This window comes from Mangifera indica, chromosome 3 (genome assembly GCF_011075055.1).
Source record: "Mangifera indica cultivar Alphonso chromosome 3, CATAS_Mindica_2.1, whole genome shotgun sequence".
In the NCBI taxonomy this organism is placed as follows: Eukaryota; Viridiplantae; Streptophyta; class Magnoliopsida; order Sapindales; family Anacardiaceae; genus Mangifera; species Mangifera indica.
In genome coordinates, this window is record NC_058139.1 from 12,024,151 (window position 1) to 12,039,818 (window position 15,668).

The following is a 15,668-nucleotide window of genomic DNA, read 5'->3' on the forward strand; positions in this document are numbered from 1 at the left end:
ATATAAAAATTTATCATATTTATTGTATTATTATTATTTTAATATGAAAACTAATTAGGTTTAGATAACGGTTCCCAAATTTTAATAAACCAAAAAACGAACTAAATATTTGGTTTGATAATATTTCAATTTGGTAACTGAGCCAATTTTCTAGATATCCTATTTTTCATTTGATTTTATATATATAAAGTATTTATTTATTTATATACTCAAAATATGTATATATAATTTTATTTTTAAAGAAAAAATATATTATTTAAAAGAGAAAGTCCTTTCTCTTATAAGTATGTTAATGTCACAAGAGATTTTTTTACTGCACAAATTAAATGTTTTTGGGTATTACACTTTTGTTGTCAAATTCAGGAGGCCCTTGATATATTGTAAAATTTTAAATTATTTGATGTTTGACTGTATGTAAAGCCTTGGCGATTCAAAATAAATTTTGGAAAGGGTAAACAAGTAAATGGTCATACTGAATTCTAAGTTGTGGTTTTATTGTCATTTTTTTTATTGTTTTACAAAATGCAATATTGTTTTGTTTGTTGTATATTTTGAGATTAATTAAATGAGAGAATTAAATAAATGTTTTAATTTTCATTATTTGATTATATACAAAGTTTCATATATATTATTAATATAAAAAAATATATTTTAAAATCAAGATTATATTGATAATCTTTTTATACCGAAGGTAAAATTGATAAACAAATTATCTTTTATAATATATATATCATATTATCATTGATAATAAAATATTATTATTTTATTTTATTACTTACAAATTAAATAAAATAATATCAATAATAAAAGATAAATTACCAAAATATTTTTTCATTATCATCAACCAAATAGATGATTAAAGCTTTAAGCGATGCATCCAAAATTAAGTTTATATAGGAACGATGTGAAAATCGTTAAGTAGGGTAATGAAAATTTTCATTTACCACCGAATATAAAAGTCTCAAGCTATTGAATTTTGGTTTGAAATTGTACCATCGATAGTGAGATTGATTTTTGTGGTATGTGAAGCGTTATTGAAATTTGAGTTTAAATGTGAATTTAAACTAATGGTTACATAGTTATAAAGGTAAGAGATGTGATCATTTTTTAGCCCCCCTAATTTTTGGCTATTTCTTTTATACACCCTTATTTTATTAAATGAACTTTTAAAGTTAAAAGAATTTTCCATATATATCCTTCTATACGGACTTAGCTACGTTATTACTATTAGGTATTCATCACGTAGGTGTTTTTAAATTTAGTTACCATTTCCCGTGTCCGTATTAAAATAAAAAGGTTTCCATATTATAATTTTCAAACTTTTGAGTTTAACTTAAAAGTATAGGAATGGTAAATTTGAAAACTCTAATTAAAGTAATGAATATATGATATTTTCTCTCATTACAAATCATTATTTATAAAATTAATAAAATTATATATATAGTTTAGATATAAAAATAATATATTATTATAAAATTAAATTATTTTAAATTAAAAATAAAATAATATTAATAACATAAAATATTATCTATATATTCAAATTTTATATATATATATATATATATATATATATATATATATATATATATATATATATATATATATATATATATATATATATATATATATTATATATATATATATATATATATATATGCTCGAAGCGTTGGGGTTGAAAGTGGGACAGAGCACCCTTCTGGTTATTGACTTATTTATTGGATAAAGAGTAGAGCCAATGCGAACAGTTTCTTCCGTCAACCGGATTTCACTTCTTCCACTTTGAGTTGTTTCTTTTTCCTGTAAACACACAGCCTCAAAAGGTCTATTGTTGCAATGGAGACACAGCTTTCATGGCGAGTGAGATTATCCTTCAAGAACGCTACTATTTTCATTACTGTTATGAATGTAATCGCTTCTCTTTTCATGCTTCACTTCTTTCTGTCGTCGCGTAACAACCTCTCCTCTAATCAACTCAGTTCAGGTCTCTCTTTTCCTTCATAAGTCCTCTACCTTTATCAACGTTTTGACTAAAATAACTAAATATGTCATCTGGCTGTTGGATAATTTTGCTGGTTGTTATTTGTTTTTGTTCATTTATTGGTGAATGGTTGATGGTTCGGTGTTTGGTGAGATGTGGTGATTTACTTTTTCGTTTAAGCTGGGATTTTTGGATTTTGGGTATTGGATATTTATGTTGGTTAGGGTGATTTTTTTCAAAATTTGTCTGCTTTTTCTTTTATTTATCTGGGGTTAGATTATGGGTATTGTATGAATTGATTCTGAACTGAACTTGATTATTGGTTTATGGTAGTATTGCTGGTGAAATGTGTGAGAACTTCTCTGTTGGGTTAGATGGGTTTTTTCTGTTGTTAATGCTATGCCGCCATAGGGGAGGGTTTGATTCATGGTGGTAGGTCTTGGAATATGGGTTGAAAATTTAGTGTTGATATATGCTTGATGAATTTCGTGATTTGAAAAAATGTCTTATTAATTAATATGGGGATTTTTAACCGCTCAGTACTCTGTTCTTGGATGTTTCCAGAAATTAGGTTCAGTTGTTCTCTATAGTTTAACTGGTTGTTATTGAATTCTTTTTAAGTATTTTCTTGTTAATCTTCAAACTGATATTTACTCCTATCCGTCATTTTATTTAAGTTTGTTTTTAAGAAATGACCAATCTTGAAAGTTTGGATTTTCCAAATTTATGCCATGCTGTGTTTGTGTTCCCAAATCTATTTACTAATTTATACCTTAATGAGGATTTTCTTGACTTGTTGGTCACTTACTTTCACTTTCTGTTCATCGCTGTTCACTAGATCTGTGTACGGTGAACATTATCACTAACAAGTAAAGTATACTTTTTTCTTTTTTGGATTTAAGATTTCTTATCTTTGATCCTTCTCACACAAGACCAAAGACTGAGAATGGCCTTATCTAAATTCCAAGGAGCCGTTACCTCCAAACTAAAAGTGATTTTCAGTAGTCTTAAATAGTTCATAATCAAGGATCTAGAAGACGCCTTTCCCTTTTCCAATTTGAAGTGCTAAAAATTGGTGATTTTAACACAAATATAAGTAAGGTATTTTATATGAATAAAATAAAATTTCAAATTTCTATTTGTACTCTCTTTACTAAAGGTGAAAGTACATAGAAACACCATTCTACTCAGTTATAGATGAAAACATTTATGTCAGTTAAATTCATTTATATCAGTTGCATAGCCCTAAAGGATTGTTGTTTATGTGAGTGGTTCCTAAATTTCTTTGTGGCGTTATCTCCCTTTTCATTGTTGGGATGATGTCCTAAAGTCAGCCTAGTTTTCTATACACGTGGGATTTAAAAGGGTAAGCTTGTTAATTACCAAATTTTTACTTGTATCCAATTTGTTTTTGTCAGGATTGAAATTTATGGGTTTTGTTGTAGTTGAATCTAACATGTAAGGTTTAATTTTAGGGTTATGTCATTAGTGAATCTATGCTGTGAGAGGTGTTATTGGTAATAAGTAGCAGGTGTAGAACTCAAAATTGTCATTTTTATTATATATATTCAATTTAATGAAATGTATCAATTGCCTTCCCCATTCTTGTCGCCCAAAGACCAGATACCATGATCAATTATGTGTTTTCTGTGAATGTTATACATCCTTTGTCTTTCCCATTCATGCAGTGCAAAGACTGAAAGTATGATTTGATTGCCTGTTTTTCTTGTCTAAATATTATATCTAGAAAATACATGTACAAATGCTACATCTTGACAAGTACAAACGAATGATGTGTAATCATGTGATTGAGTGATCAAATTGTTAACTTTATCTTTAATTTAAAATCTCTCAATCATATGATGACACGTTTGTTTGTTTATATCTGTTAGTACCAAAACGTTTGTATATGAAGTATTATTGTTAACACCTATATCTGAATATCTTATCGGTATTTCTACCTTTAACTGATTACCTTGTTGAAAGTTCCGTAGATTTTGTACATGTTTTTTTTATGCCATTGATTGGTTGTCAATGGCCTTGCTATTTCACTCAAAGTTGTATATAATTATTTGAATGCAGTTCAGCTCAAGTACATCAAAGAATCAGAAGAAATTCGCCTTGCTATGCAACCGCTGGAGCTTATAAAAAGAGTAAGCATTCTTTGGCTTCTTGATTTAAATGCAAATTTGTTGAACCTCCAATAAAAAAAATATAAATGTACAAAATATAAAACAAGTGATTCATAGTAGTTCAACATGTACGTGTGCTCAAGCTTTCTTTGCAAGTTTTCTTAGCTTCTTGATTATTTTTTGTTAGTGTCAAATATCTTTTCTCATTCAAGTTGGACTGCTTTTACTGGTAAAACCTATTGGAGATCATGATCATACATCTTTTAGTCAGTATCAATTCTTTTTCTATATTTTCAGGTGAGGGAAATTCAGCAAGAAGTAAACACAGAACCCAAAAATGCTCAACAGAAAGATGCAAAGCAGACAGCAGCAGTTGATCTTTCTAATAGGTTGAAGGATCTACATTCTGCCAATGATGCTGCCAACTTAAAAGGTGTCTTACTGTTATGTTGCCCTTAAGAATTTCTGCTTTTCCTTTCTTTTTTCTTATACTTTCATCTGGATTGAGAATGTGGTGAAAAGGTTATTTTACTAATACTTAGTACCTTAACCAGCTTTAGAAGAATGGCGGAAACGAAAAATGGAGCGAGCCAGGCAACGTCAGCTGGAAAAAAATGCTACTACCACCTCTCAAGCATGAGTCACATTCTGCCCCAGATAAGTGATGCTGTTAATAATTGTAGCATCAAAAGCTCGGAAGACTGCTTTGAGCATACTTTAAAATTTAAAGTTCTCATTCACATGTTTATGCAATATTTTAGGACGCTTTTTGCTTTTAGCCATAGAATATAACAGTTATCTTAATTACAGAACAGTAATAAAACCAAAACAAAACAGAACAAAATTAGGAGTCAATGGTTCTGCAATTTATAATTCACATTATGCTTCTTTGTTTACAAGGAACACTTTTTACCCAACGGCATCGGAAAGCCAAATAACAATGAAAACAAGTAGCTTGAAGAATAAAATATCTTGAACTTGAAATACAGTTTGTGTACATCTCATACATCACAGTTGCCATATTCTACAGCAGCATTATATCATGCCTAACAATTAATTACACAGCATCATCAACTCACGATGGCCTGTTGCTGCCTTTTTACATGTTTCTGGCCTCCAAGTGACTTGATAATCTGTCTTCTCCCATTCTCCAGGCTTTTTCCCCCTGTCAACCTCCTAAAACAGCAACTAAGAGAAAGAAATTTAAAAGAATAGTGATTGACTGGATTTGCTCCATCCATTTATACATGCACCGTGACAGTATGTACAAGTTCATCTGTGTTCAATCAAATATGTACAGAATATTAGTACAAGCTCATTACGATAAAAGTTGCAAAACCTTGGGATGGCTACAGCCAGTGGGAGAGCAAAAACAGACTTCCCTCCTTGCGGGATGACTACACCCAGTGGGATAGCAAAAACAGACTTCCTTAAGTCCATAATGGTTATAATATCGAACAGTCAGCAGAAGTCAGTGCAGCAGCACCCATTGCTTATTGGAGCAAATTCACACACCGAATTTTACAATTTTCTTCCTTCGTGATGACAGCACTCATTCTTCTTCTTGCGACGACAATGTCTAGGACAATGAACTCATTGCAAGAGAATGAAAAGATGCAGAAATATAGATGATGAGTCAAAGCTAAAGGACAACCAATACCACAGCTACATTTAAAGCACCACTTCCCGAGAAAAAAAACGAGGACCCAAAAATTCTGAGGGGATGCTTGTAAAAACTCCTGAATTTTGTATAATCTGATTCTGATTTTCATCTGCCAATGATAAGTGTGGTATGTCACATCAACACAATCATATTTGCAGATTCTCATTAATTTGTCATAATTTAAAAAAAAAGAAGAAGCGAATAAAACAAACAATAATAGCCCAATTCGCAATGAAATAATGGTCAATAACTATCATGTTTTCTAATTATATAAACAGTAAAAAGCAACATAATCTATATGCACATAGTAACCCAAAAACACCTAAGCCAATCAGAAAAATTCAGCGTCCAACTAAAACTCAGAAACAACTCTATCTGGTAGTCACAACCGAAAAATAAACTAAACAGACAAATCCAGAATCCAACCATGATCAAGAGATTAAAGCGTATAAATGATTACAAAATGTTACACAGAAACTTGAGAGTAGCAAAAGCAAGAATACAATAATATAAATGCGTCAATTTATACCTGAACTGACAGCAGAAGCAAAGTAATTACCAGCCAGGAAGTAGCTTTCAGATCCTACCTAAAATTATGCCTATAAAAAACTAAAAGCGCTGTAAATGTCTAAACTCTATTTGCTCAACTAGTGAAACAGACTGTTAGGATCCCAAGTGCAAGATATGGGACTTGGATCCCACATTGAAAAGTATGGACAACTAGTGTGGAGTTTATATGGTCTTGGGCTCTCCCATCTCAATAGCTAGCTTTTGAGGTGTGGTTCTTCTAAGGTTCATATCATTTGGTATCAGAGTCATCATCATGTCTCCTAGTTGCAATCGTGCGGCGCGGGTGGTGACGCCAGCATTGCAGTGTTCGCCCGGGGCTAACAGGGAGCTAGCGCACAACCAGCCCGCGTGGACGCCGGGGCTGCATAATATGGTGGTATGTTAGGATCCCAAGTGCAAAGTATGAGACTTGGATCCCACATTGGAAAGTATGGGCAACTAGTGTGAAGTTTATATGGCTTTGGGCTCTCCCATCTCAATAGCTAGCTTTTGAGGTGTGGTTCTCCTAAGGTTCGTATCACAGATTCAGTTAGATCTGCCCTTTCAGAAAAATTGAACTTCACACTTTTTGAACTACCAGTTCAGTTTCCTAAACCCAAAAACAGTGTAACTGGATTTAAGCATACAGGTGGTTCCTTGCAGTGCTACATTATTCAGGACAGCGGCCGTTAACCTGCAAGGCACTTTCACTGAGAAGAGAACTACATACAAATTCAGAAGTTGTTGAACATTAAAAGAAATCCAAAATGGCTTCAACAGAAAACCACCAAGAAATTCCGACAGTTTGCCCTTTCCATGGGTTTTGGACTCAAGCATTTATTTTGCTTTAAGCTATAAGAGCTTGAGGAACTGATCCTGATAAGGAAACACAATAAATAGAAAGAATAAAAACAGGATTTACCGTATCTAGTGAGGTTTCAGTGAGCTAATACACTTGCATCTAACCAAATGTCATACAATGTTACAACACAGATTCAAAGACAAAATCTAACTAAATTTTATTTTTCCACATGTATGATACAAAGGCCTAGTCTACAGTAAAAAGTAGGCATCAGATGCATGCCTTTTTTCTCTCACTTTCTCCCTGCACTTACAGTAAGTTTAAAATGTTCTTCCATATCTACAGAAACAATGGAGGAAACTAGGGCAGTTGACTGGAAACATAAAGGCGAATCAATATGTAAGCAATATAGCAAGCCTCCTATAAACATAAAAAAGAAACGGTCAGAAATTTGATTACTATATTGTCCCTTTCTCTTTCTCTATACAATTTTTGAGTTAGACGGAAAACTACAAGATTAGTATATAACAACTTATTATACTATTTCTTAATTATGTGGATGCTATACATCTTAATATTTGCTCATGTGACCTTTATACACAACATACAGAATTGAAGTCTTAACTGGAAGTTGAAGAACTTTTTTCTCTAGTTTAAAAGTAAATTAGCATCAACGCAATTGGTATTCTCACTTGTTTTTCCGCAATAAGCATTAATGTTCAGTTATAAAGGCAACTAGCATAGTTATCATTTACCATTTATCACTAAAACGATATTTGCAAAATTCAGTTATCCAACTTTCATATACCACATTAGCACACATGTGCAACCATCATTTGTTTCGGATGGTGATTTTCTCTTGAAAGAAAGAAATCTCTATTTAAAGACGCAATTCCATATTCATCTATTGGGACTCTCTAACAATGGCCAGTGAAACAGCTGAAATCTCAATCATGTATTCAATGTCCTACAATTATATAGCATATGAGTATTTAATTCTTCGGCATCACTTTTACCAAAGTACTTCTAATCGTTTTTTGCACTTTTCTAGCTTTAAATCCACCAAAGTTCCCTCTCACTGGCCATAAATTTGCATAGACTACTATTTATAAAATTATCCAATTCATTATCATTAAATACAACTAAGATGGGAACAGGTATCAAAATTGATGCAACTGCCTCTAGCATTACAGAATCCTACACCTTAAAAGCTTTAAAGACTTTCCATATTCACAACAATATATTTAACTACCATGTAAGATGAACTCTCTCATGACATTGATGCATTTTCTGCAAGCCAAAGCATGGTACTTAACGTGAAGCTTCAAATAAGTATATTAAATTATAGGGCAATTTGTTAATCAGTAATTTATGTTCCCAAAGTTTGCCAAAAACCCCGTCATTGGCCCGGGCTACAGCTGGCTGGCACTATCACAGGTACAACTCAGGCATAGCTCAGGATACCAACCTTAGAGGAAGCAAAGAATACCAGTGATGGATTAAGACTACAAAAAGGTTCAAAAGTAACATAATCAATGAATTAAGACTAAATAAAGGGATAGCAGAGTTTTTTGAATTGTTGACTCTCAACCATTGTCATAAAAGAATATGCCTCCCAACTCTTTTTGAATATATAAGCCTATATAAAGTGTAAAATGCAATTCAATAGCAGGAAACTTTCAAATTTTAGTAGTTGTTTAGTTGAATCCAAATATATCCCTTCTTGGAAATAGGTTTAAATTAATGGTTTTGCTTTCTACAATAATCATTCATAATGTATTGCTAGGTAATTTATGGGGATGAGTAAGTCCATGGGCCCATAACTCTTATGCCTAGCATTAGTTCCTCAAATGAAATCTAGGAATACAGATTCACCTTAGTCCACACAGCCACATGAATAATAAAGGACAATTGAGAAAATAGAAGCATAGTATTATGCCTACCAATGAAAAGTAATTGCAGATAAATAGAACTTTAAGCAGGCCAATTTTGAGGACTATGGTGGTGGGCTGTGTTGGAGCATGCCTAGGGGTTGTGTTAGGCCTAGGCCCGCTAGGATTGAAAGGCCCGTGGCACAGCCCAAGGGTCATGCCTTCGTGGGCTGGCCTGTGTGCTTTTGCAGGTCATCCCACCATATTACAATATTTCATTAATTTTTTTTATTTTTAATTATTTTTAATATTTAAATAATTTTTCGCAAACCATACCAGGCCAACCGTCGGCCTTACCCCAAGGCCTTGACATAGCCTACTACAATAGCGGGCCGTGCCGCCCCCCTTGACATGTCTAACTTAACCTTCGAATTATTTCACTCACAGATGTGAAAGAGATAAAGTTTAACCGTGGTCTCCTGCTCTTTCAAAAGCATGCATCATAGCGAGCCAATTTATGATGATTCGCAATGAACCAATACTGATAAAATTCAACCCAATCACAATTATTGGGACCAAACCCTGCCACACTGGTCATGCTAAAAATAGCATAAATGAAGCGTCTTAATAAAACTGAAACATGCATGTAATATTGAATTAAAAGAGCCACACAAAGTAACTTATGATGCTACACCAACATAAAAGAGAATAGACTTTAAGTGAAGAATATCTGCAAGAAGCAACAAGTGTAATGAAAAAAAATCATGAATGATATCTGTGAGGGGTCTAAAAGTCAAATAAAGAGGCATGAAAGTCCATTATCAGGTCAACATCAATCAAAGACAAATACTACAATCACAAATTTCATTGTAAACACTGATGGACACTTGTCTCAAGGGATTCACTGGACCTTAAATACGGATCTGTGTTTCTCGTGAGAGAATCTACTAGACCTAAATATTAATTCGGGGCATTTATAGTTTAACCTTTTATGTCAAATGGTCACAAAAAGTAACTTTAAATAAAAGCCCTGAAAACAGATTCCATTTGTGTTATATATATGCATCTGTTATTTTCTTTTGCCTGTATCTAGATTTAGTTTGGTCTAGTCCATGTTACATACAGGGTGCAATTTAAAGCTTAAAATTAATGTTGGATTCTTATATGTTAGTTTAAGCTTCTCAATAGTTGGTTTCTTAACTGGTCCAATGGCTGAAAATGTAAGTAGCAGTACTGGGTTTCCATCTAACTCACTTAAACAATGATCAATTCAAGTGCAAAAAATAACTATTAAATAGTTGACATCATTTATGAGCTTTTCTATCTCCTAAGGCTCAATCTTTCCAAAGTACTCAACTATTTGATGACTGTATATGAAGTTGCACAAGGAATAACAGACCTAGCACCTCATTATAGATGACAAAATTGACATTTAACTAAGGTTACAACAAAACTGAGAAAGACATCAATAAATGTTTAAACAAAATGAAATTTTGGTGCAAGCCTAAATATAAATACTGACAATTGCAGAGATTCAAAATTGAATTTTACCTCAATGCATCATGTCATCAATGCTGCGCTGTGACAAACAAAAATGATAACATCTCTATGAACTATTCAGTTGCAAATAGCAAGTTTCCCTGTCCACTCATCAGCCACCCCATAATCAAGACTTAGCTCTCTCAAAGGAGGGATGTTCTCCATTGCGAAAACCATAAGGTGGGGGAACATCAAGTTATTGTGATCATACAACACAAACTGAACCATCACATTTGGTGTTGGACTGTGACTAATATAACAAGCAACATTTCGCATTCTTGATACATCCATTGCAAAATCCAGAGGTGGTATAGAGGGATAAGACGGGCGCATGTAATCAGAAAATACCTGAGACAAATCCCCCCACTCTGTCCATCTTGAAGAAAAGCGATTTGGGTAAATCAAACTATCACCATTCATAGCAAAAATTTGTGCTTGCTCCATCGTTAGAACCACCCCAGTATATTCGCATATAAAAGAACCAGCATGTATCAAGCCCAAAGACCTAACTCCCCAACCTGTCTCCCTTGACCTAAACACTTCCAATCTATTTCTCAACCCTCTTTGACAAACACGGTTTCTACAATTTGGCGGACACTTACAAAACACCCCACATTCAAATATTACCGGCTTCCCTCTCACAAGACTACCATTACCATTATAAGCAAACTCACCCCCATTCTTCAAAGCACAAAAACAACCATCAGTACAACCCAAAACACAATCACATCCAGAACCATTACTCCCTTGATTCAGCACAAATGGAGGAAACACAGTCTTCACCAAGTAATCATAATACAAAGGATCATGATCCTTATCAATATCATTAAACAAAAGCACCGGCACATTCTCCTTCTTGTTCGATATGTCTAGACTAAGATAACCCATCGGCCTTAATGTTGTTGGCTTACTCCTAAGACTCTCAGCAAACCTCAAAATTGAACTACCCATTTCCGGTTGCCCATCAATTCTCACTAGTTTATACTTGTAGACACCAAAACCAGACTTACCCACATCAAACCAACAATCAATGATTTTATACAAACCATCATAAGCATACACTTTATTACTCAAACTACGTTCATATTTGATGCCTCTTATGACTCTTACTTCAATCCCATAATGCATACTCCTCTCCAAAGCAAGATTCCCTCCTTCCAACTTCTGATGTTCACATTGCTTATTAAATTTATCTTGCCCACCATGTCCAGTGTAAATTATAACATCCCCTGCATCTTCATCGTCTTCATAACCGCCGGAAACAATGACACTCGTCGCAATAGGCTCTCCATTCGAGCTTTGACTGCCAGGCAAGTAATCAATCCCTGCTTGAGCCTGACCATGTAATCCAACAACACACAACTCCATTCTAAAGAAGAACAAGTCACCAATTTGAACACCAGGGATCGATCCCACGATTCTTTTATCACGATTAAGCCACAAACCGCGATCTTTCATCACTGAAGAAGCGATTAAATCGCCACGTGCCCTCTTCACCTGACCTTCTCCCCTTCTTTTCTCGTCTTCATCTACGGCAAAAATGCGCAGAGAATCATAAACCATTCTTGTTCTTCTAACAACATCACGAAAGTACCTCTCATCTTCGAGGTTCAAATCCGTAACACGGACAAGCTCCGAGGATCGTTTTGAAGGTTTTGGACGCGGCGAAACAACAGGCTTTGATAGTTGGTTCTCTTGGTTTACAGGCACAATAGCGCGAGAATCAGGGTCCAAGACATCGACGTCGCCATATTGTTCCATTCTTTTAGCGAAAGCTGTGCGGAAGAGCTCGGAGATTCGGAAGAACTCGGAGTAGACGTTGTCTTGATCAGAAGACTGAGAGGCAGGGGTATTTTCGGAATTCTTGAAGAATGTAGGGGTAGAACTGGAAATGAGCGGCTCATGGTGGTTTTGTGGGCATTCAAGCTGAAGCGTCTCGATAGGTTCGTCCAATGGTTCGGACTTGGGTTCGATTTTAGGGACTAAGAGCGCAGTAGTGGCAGCGGAGGGAGTAACAGGCGACGGTAAGAGATTGAGGTCTTGAAATGGAACAATAGAACCCATTTTTAAGAATGATTGAAAGTTGAATGAGGGAGGGAAAATGGGTTCGGCTAGGGTTTTAGAGAGATTAAGGAACTCTCATGGTGGTTGTTCTCAAGAAGAAAGACAAAGAAGAGAGTTTTCAATGTCTGAAAGGTTTTTATTCTTTTTTAACCAAAAAAAACAGGTGCCAAATTTTGTTCATGGAAACAGCGTGAGCCTCACTCTCACAACTGAAGTTTATTCACTCAATTTTTTTTTTCTTTTTAAAGAAAAACTTTAACTCACCAACAACCCCTCCAACAAATTAATAAATGTGTAATAAAAACAGATGTAAATAAATTCACTTAAAATATTTTAAATAATTTAATTATTTATTTTATTTTTATTTTTAAAATAATTTAATTATATCTTAATACAATAATATCTTTAAATTTATTTATTTATTTAAATTAATTAATTTAAAATATAAATTATTAAATATTTAATTAACTTAGTTAATTATTTATTTTAGATTAATTTTTTAATCAAATTCTTAACATCTCATTTAATTTTAAATAGTTATTCAAAATAAAAGATAAAAGTTGGTTTAATACTTTTAATTTATTAAATAAATAATAGTATGATTTTGAATTAAAAATAAAAAATAAATTTACATTTCGTGTCGTTATATTCTAGACTCTTCTATCTAGGAAAAGTCAATTTTAGATTTTAAAAAAATTATAAAAAGTTTGCATCTATAATAAAATATATTAAAATATAAACTAATGTTATCATTGTGTTCTAGACTCTTCTTCTGAGAAAAAGTCAAAAAGACTTATATATCCAAAAATATATTCAAAATTTAAATCTTATTTGAGCTGTTGATTTGGAATCATTTTCAATAATTAATTTTTTAATATTAATATTATTTTATTTCGTTTGTCAATAATTAAATATTTTAATAATTTTTTATCATCAAAAAGATTACTAATGTATTCTTTATTTTAAAATAAATATATTAGCAATTTGATCAGATAAAAAAACTTCTAATTTATTATTAATGTGAAAATATTTTAGAATATATACAAAATAAATATTTATTATAAGACATGTTATTTTAACTAAACACACTACTAATTTATTTTATATAATCTTTGAAAGATATTATAAGTAAAATAATATTTTAATATTTTTTATTATTGACAAATAATCACAATAATTATTTATACATACTAAATATATTAATAATTTTTATTCATTAATATTCTAGTTAATATATTTTTACGGTAAATAAAAAATTATCCCCACAAAAAACACTCTAGATATTATATCCTCTTATTGAAATAGGGATTATATTTACAAATGAGCAATACTATATGTATTTACTTTAAAAGGAACTGAAAAAACTTTATGTTAAGGAGGTGTTTGGTTAAGAGAATATTTTATTACAAAAATTAAAAAATTACTTTGAAAATAAAATATCTTACAAATTATTAAGTATAAATTATTATTATATTTGATACAAAATTTTAAAAATATATAGGTATAAATAATTATTATGTTTGATTAGACGTAATAAAAATAAATTATCTTGAAGATTACTAAGTGTAAATTATTACTATATTTGATAAAATTTGATAAAAATATGTAGGTATAAATTATTATTATATTTGATTAAACGTAATAAAATTAAAGTATCTTGAATATTACTAAGTGTAAATTATTATTATATTTGGTAAAAATATGTAAGTATAAATAATTATTATGTTTAATTAGACGTAATAAAAAGATAGTAATATATTATTCCACCTAAATGTTTTTGGGTTTAATTATTGTAAAATATTTTTATGTTATTTATTATATTAATTGAGAATAAAATTATCATAAAAAATTAATAAATAAGAATATAATTATAATAAAATCAATATTATATTAATAATTTTTTAATACATAAAATAAATGTGATAATTAAAGTACTCTTTATATTATTTGTCATATTATTATTAGTAATATAATATTATTATAATATTTTATTATTTATAAACTAAACAAAATAAAATAAGTAATAAAAGATAGATTATCAGATTAATATTTATTGCCTTTAACCAAACAACTTTAAAAAAAATTATTTAAATAAACTCAAACTTGGAAGGACAATATAAATATAAACACTGTTTCAATTTTATACCTATATAACTAATTTAATTATATATATAATTTTGTATTCATTTCTAAAGTTTTAACAAAACCCTAAATACTCAAATATGTCGGTCTCTATCTTTTGTAGAATCTCACTTCGAAACACATGACATCAAGCAAAAAGGGTGTTAAATTTAGGTATTAAGTTCAATCTTCACTACAAATTCGTCAATCAATTTCTAAAACATTGATTTCATGAAGAATACTTGTGTTAATGCAATTATTCATAAATCTAAGGTTTGAGTTCACAATTAGGGAGATGAGAGTTTGGGTTTGAATTCGATTTTTGCCTAAGTGATTAAGTTGTGAATGTAGTTAAGATTGAAGATAGTAAAATCAAATTATATGATAACACATCATACATATATTTATTTATGTATTTAAAATGGTTACGCATAGTTTTGTTTTTTCTAAAACAATAAAATTATATGTACTCATTTTAAATACATAAATGAGTAGACATTTGATATGTGTCATTAATTGATTAAATAATTTTGAATTAAGAATAAAATAACATTTAATTACGTAAAAATATATTATATGTATATTTATTTGTGTACTTAAAAAGATGACACATAATATTACCCTTCGTGAAATATAGGCAAAATGCCAATGCATTTCTCCAGTTGGCAAAAGTTATCTAATTGGCGTGGCTCAATGCCGAATGGATAAACTTATGCCAACTGTGTATAGTAACCAATATATAACTAATTTCACATGTTAGGGGCTAAACATTTCATGCTAAAAGAGAGTAATAAAGGGGTTAATTGTCATGATTTCAAAACATAGAGGAAACGAAATTTACCATTTGGTTTATGGATACACAAACCACGTAAATTCTCAACTATAGACTTATTTGGCATCAAAGGGGTGGCAGTGGTAAACATTTTAGGGTTTGAGGGATGAATCGGAA

General features: G+C 31.4%; 2 protein-coding genes across 3 annotated transcripts; one reads left to right on the forward strand and one right to left on the reverse strand.

Moving 5' to 3' along the window:
* Positions 1-1,663: 1,663 nt before the first annotated feature.
* On the forward strand, positions 1,664-4,965 carry LOC123211199. Its single transcript, XM_044629770.1, has 4 exons — positions 1,664-1,981; positions 4,061-4,131; positions 4,408-4,543; positions 4,665-4,965. The coding sequence occupies exons 1-4, from the start codon at positions 1,834-1,836 to the stop codon at positions 4,748-4,750; spliced, it is 441 nt and encodes a 146-aa protein (XP_044485705.1). The 5' UTR covers positions 1,664-1,833; the 3' UTR covers positions 4,751-4,965.
* LOC123211198 (histone-lysine N-methyltransferase family member SUVH9-like) lies at positions 4,955-12,812 on the reverse strand. Of its 2 annotated transcripts, none has more exons than XM_044629768.1 (2): positions 10,547-12,811; positions 4,955-5,882 (listed from the first exon to the last, which is right to left on the reverse strand). In XM_044629768.1, exon 1 carries the CDS (start codon positions 12,596-12,598, stop codon positions 10,613-10,615), a length of 1,986 nt encoding a protein of 661 aa, XP_044485703.1. In that variant the 5' UTR covers positions 12,599-12,811; the 3' UTR covers positions 4,955-5,882; positions 10,547-10,612. The 2 variants fall into 2 exon arrangements, with proteins under 2 accessions (XP_044485703.1, XP_044485704.1); XM_044629769.1 differs by lacking the exon at positions 4,955-5,882 and adding an exon at positions 6,581-7,544 and having other exon boundaries at positions 10,547-12,812.
* Between the last annotated feature and the right edge of the window lie 2,856 nt (positions 12,813-15,668).

What these genes read in the sequence shown, in the direction of transcription:
- LOC123211199 (XM_044629770.1), top strand. Translation starts at nt 1,834, where the DNA reads ATGGAGACACAGCTTTCATGGCGAGTGAGATTATCCTTCAAGAACGCT. An exon ending in CTCTAATCAACTCAGTTCAG is followed by an intron (nt 1,982 to 4,060) that starts GTCTCTCTTTTC and finishes ATTTGAATGCAG; the next exon opens with TTCAGCTCAAGTACATCAAA. An exon ending in TGATGCTGCCAACTTAAAAG is followed by an intron (nt 4,544 to 4,664) that starts GTGTCTTACTGT and finishes TACCTTAACCAG; the next exon opens with CTTTAGAAGAATGGCGGAAA.
- LOC123211198 (XM_044629768.1), bottom strand. Translation starts at nt 12,598, where the DNA reads ATGGGTTCTATTGTTCCATTTCAAGACCTCAATCTCTTACCGTCGCCT.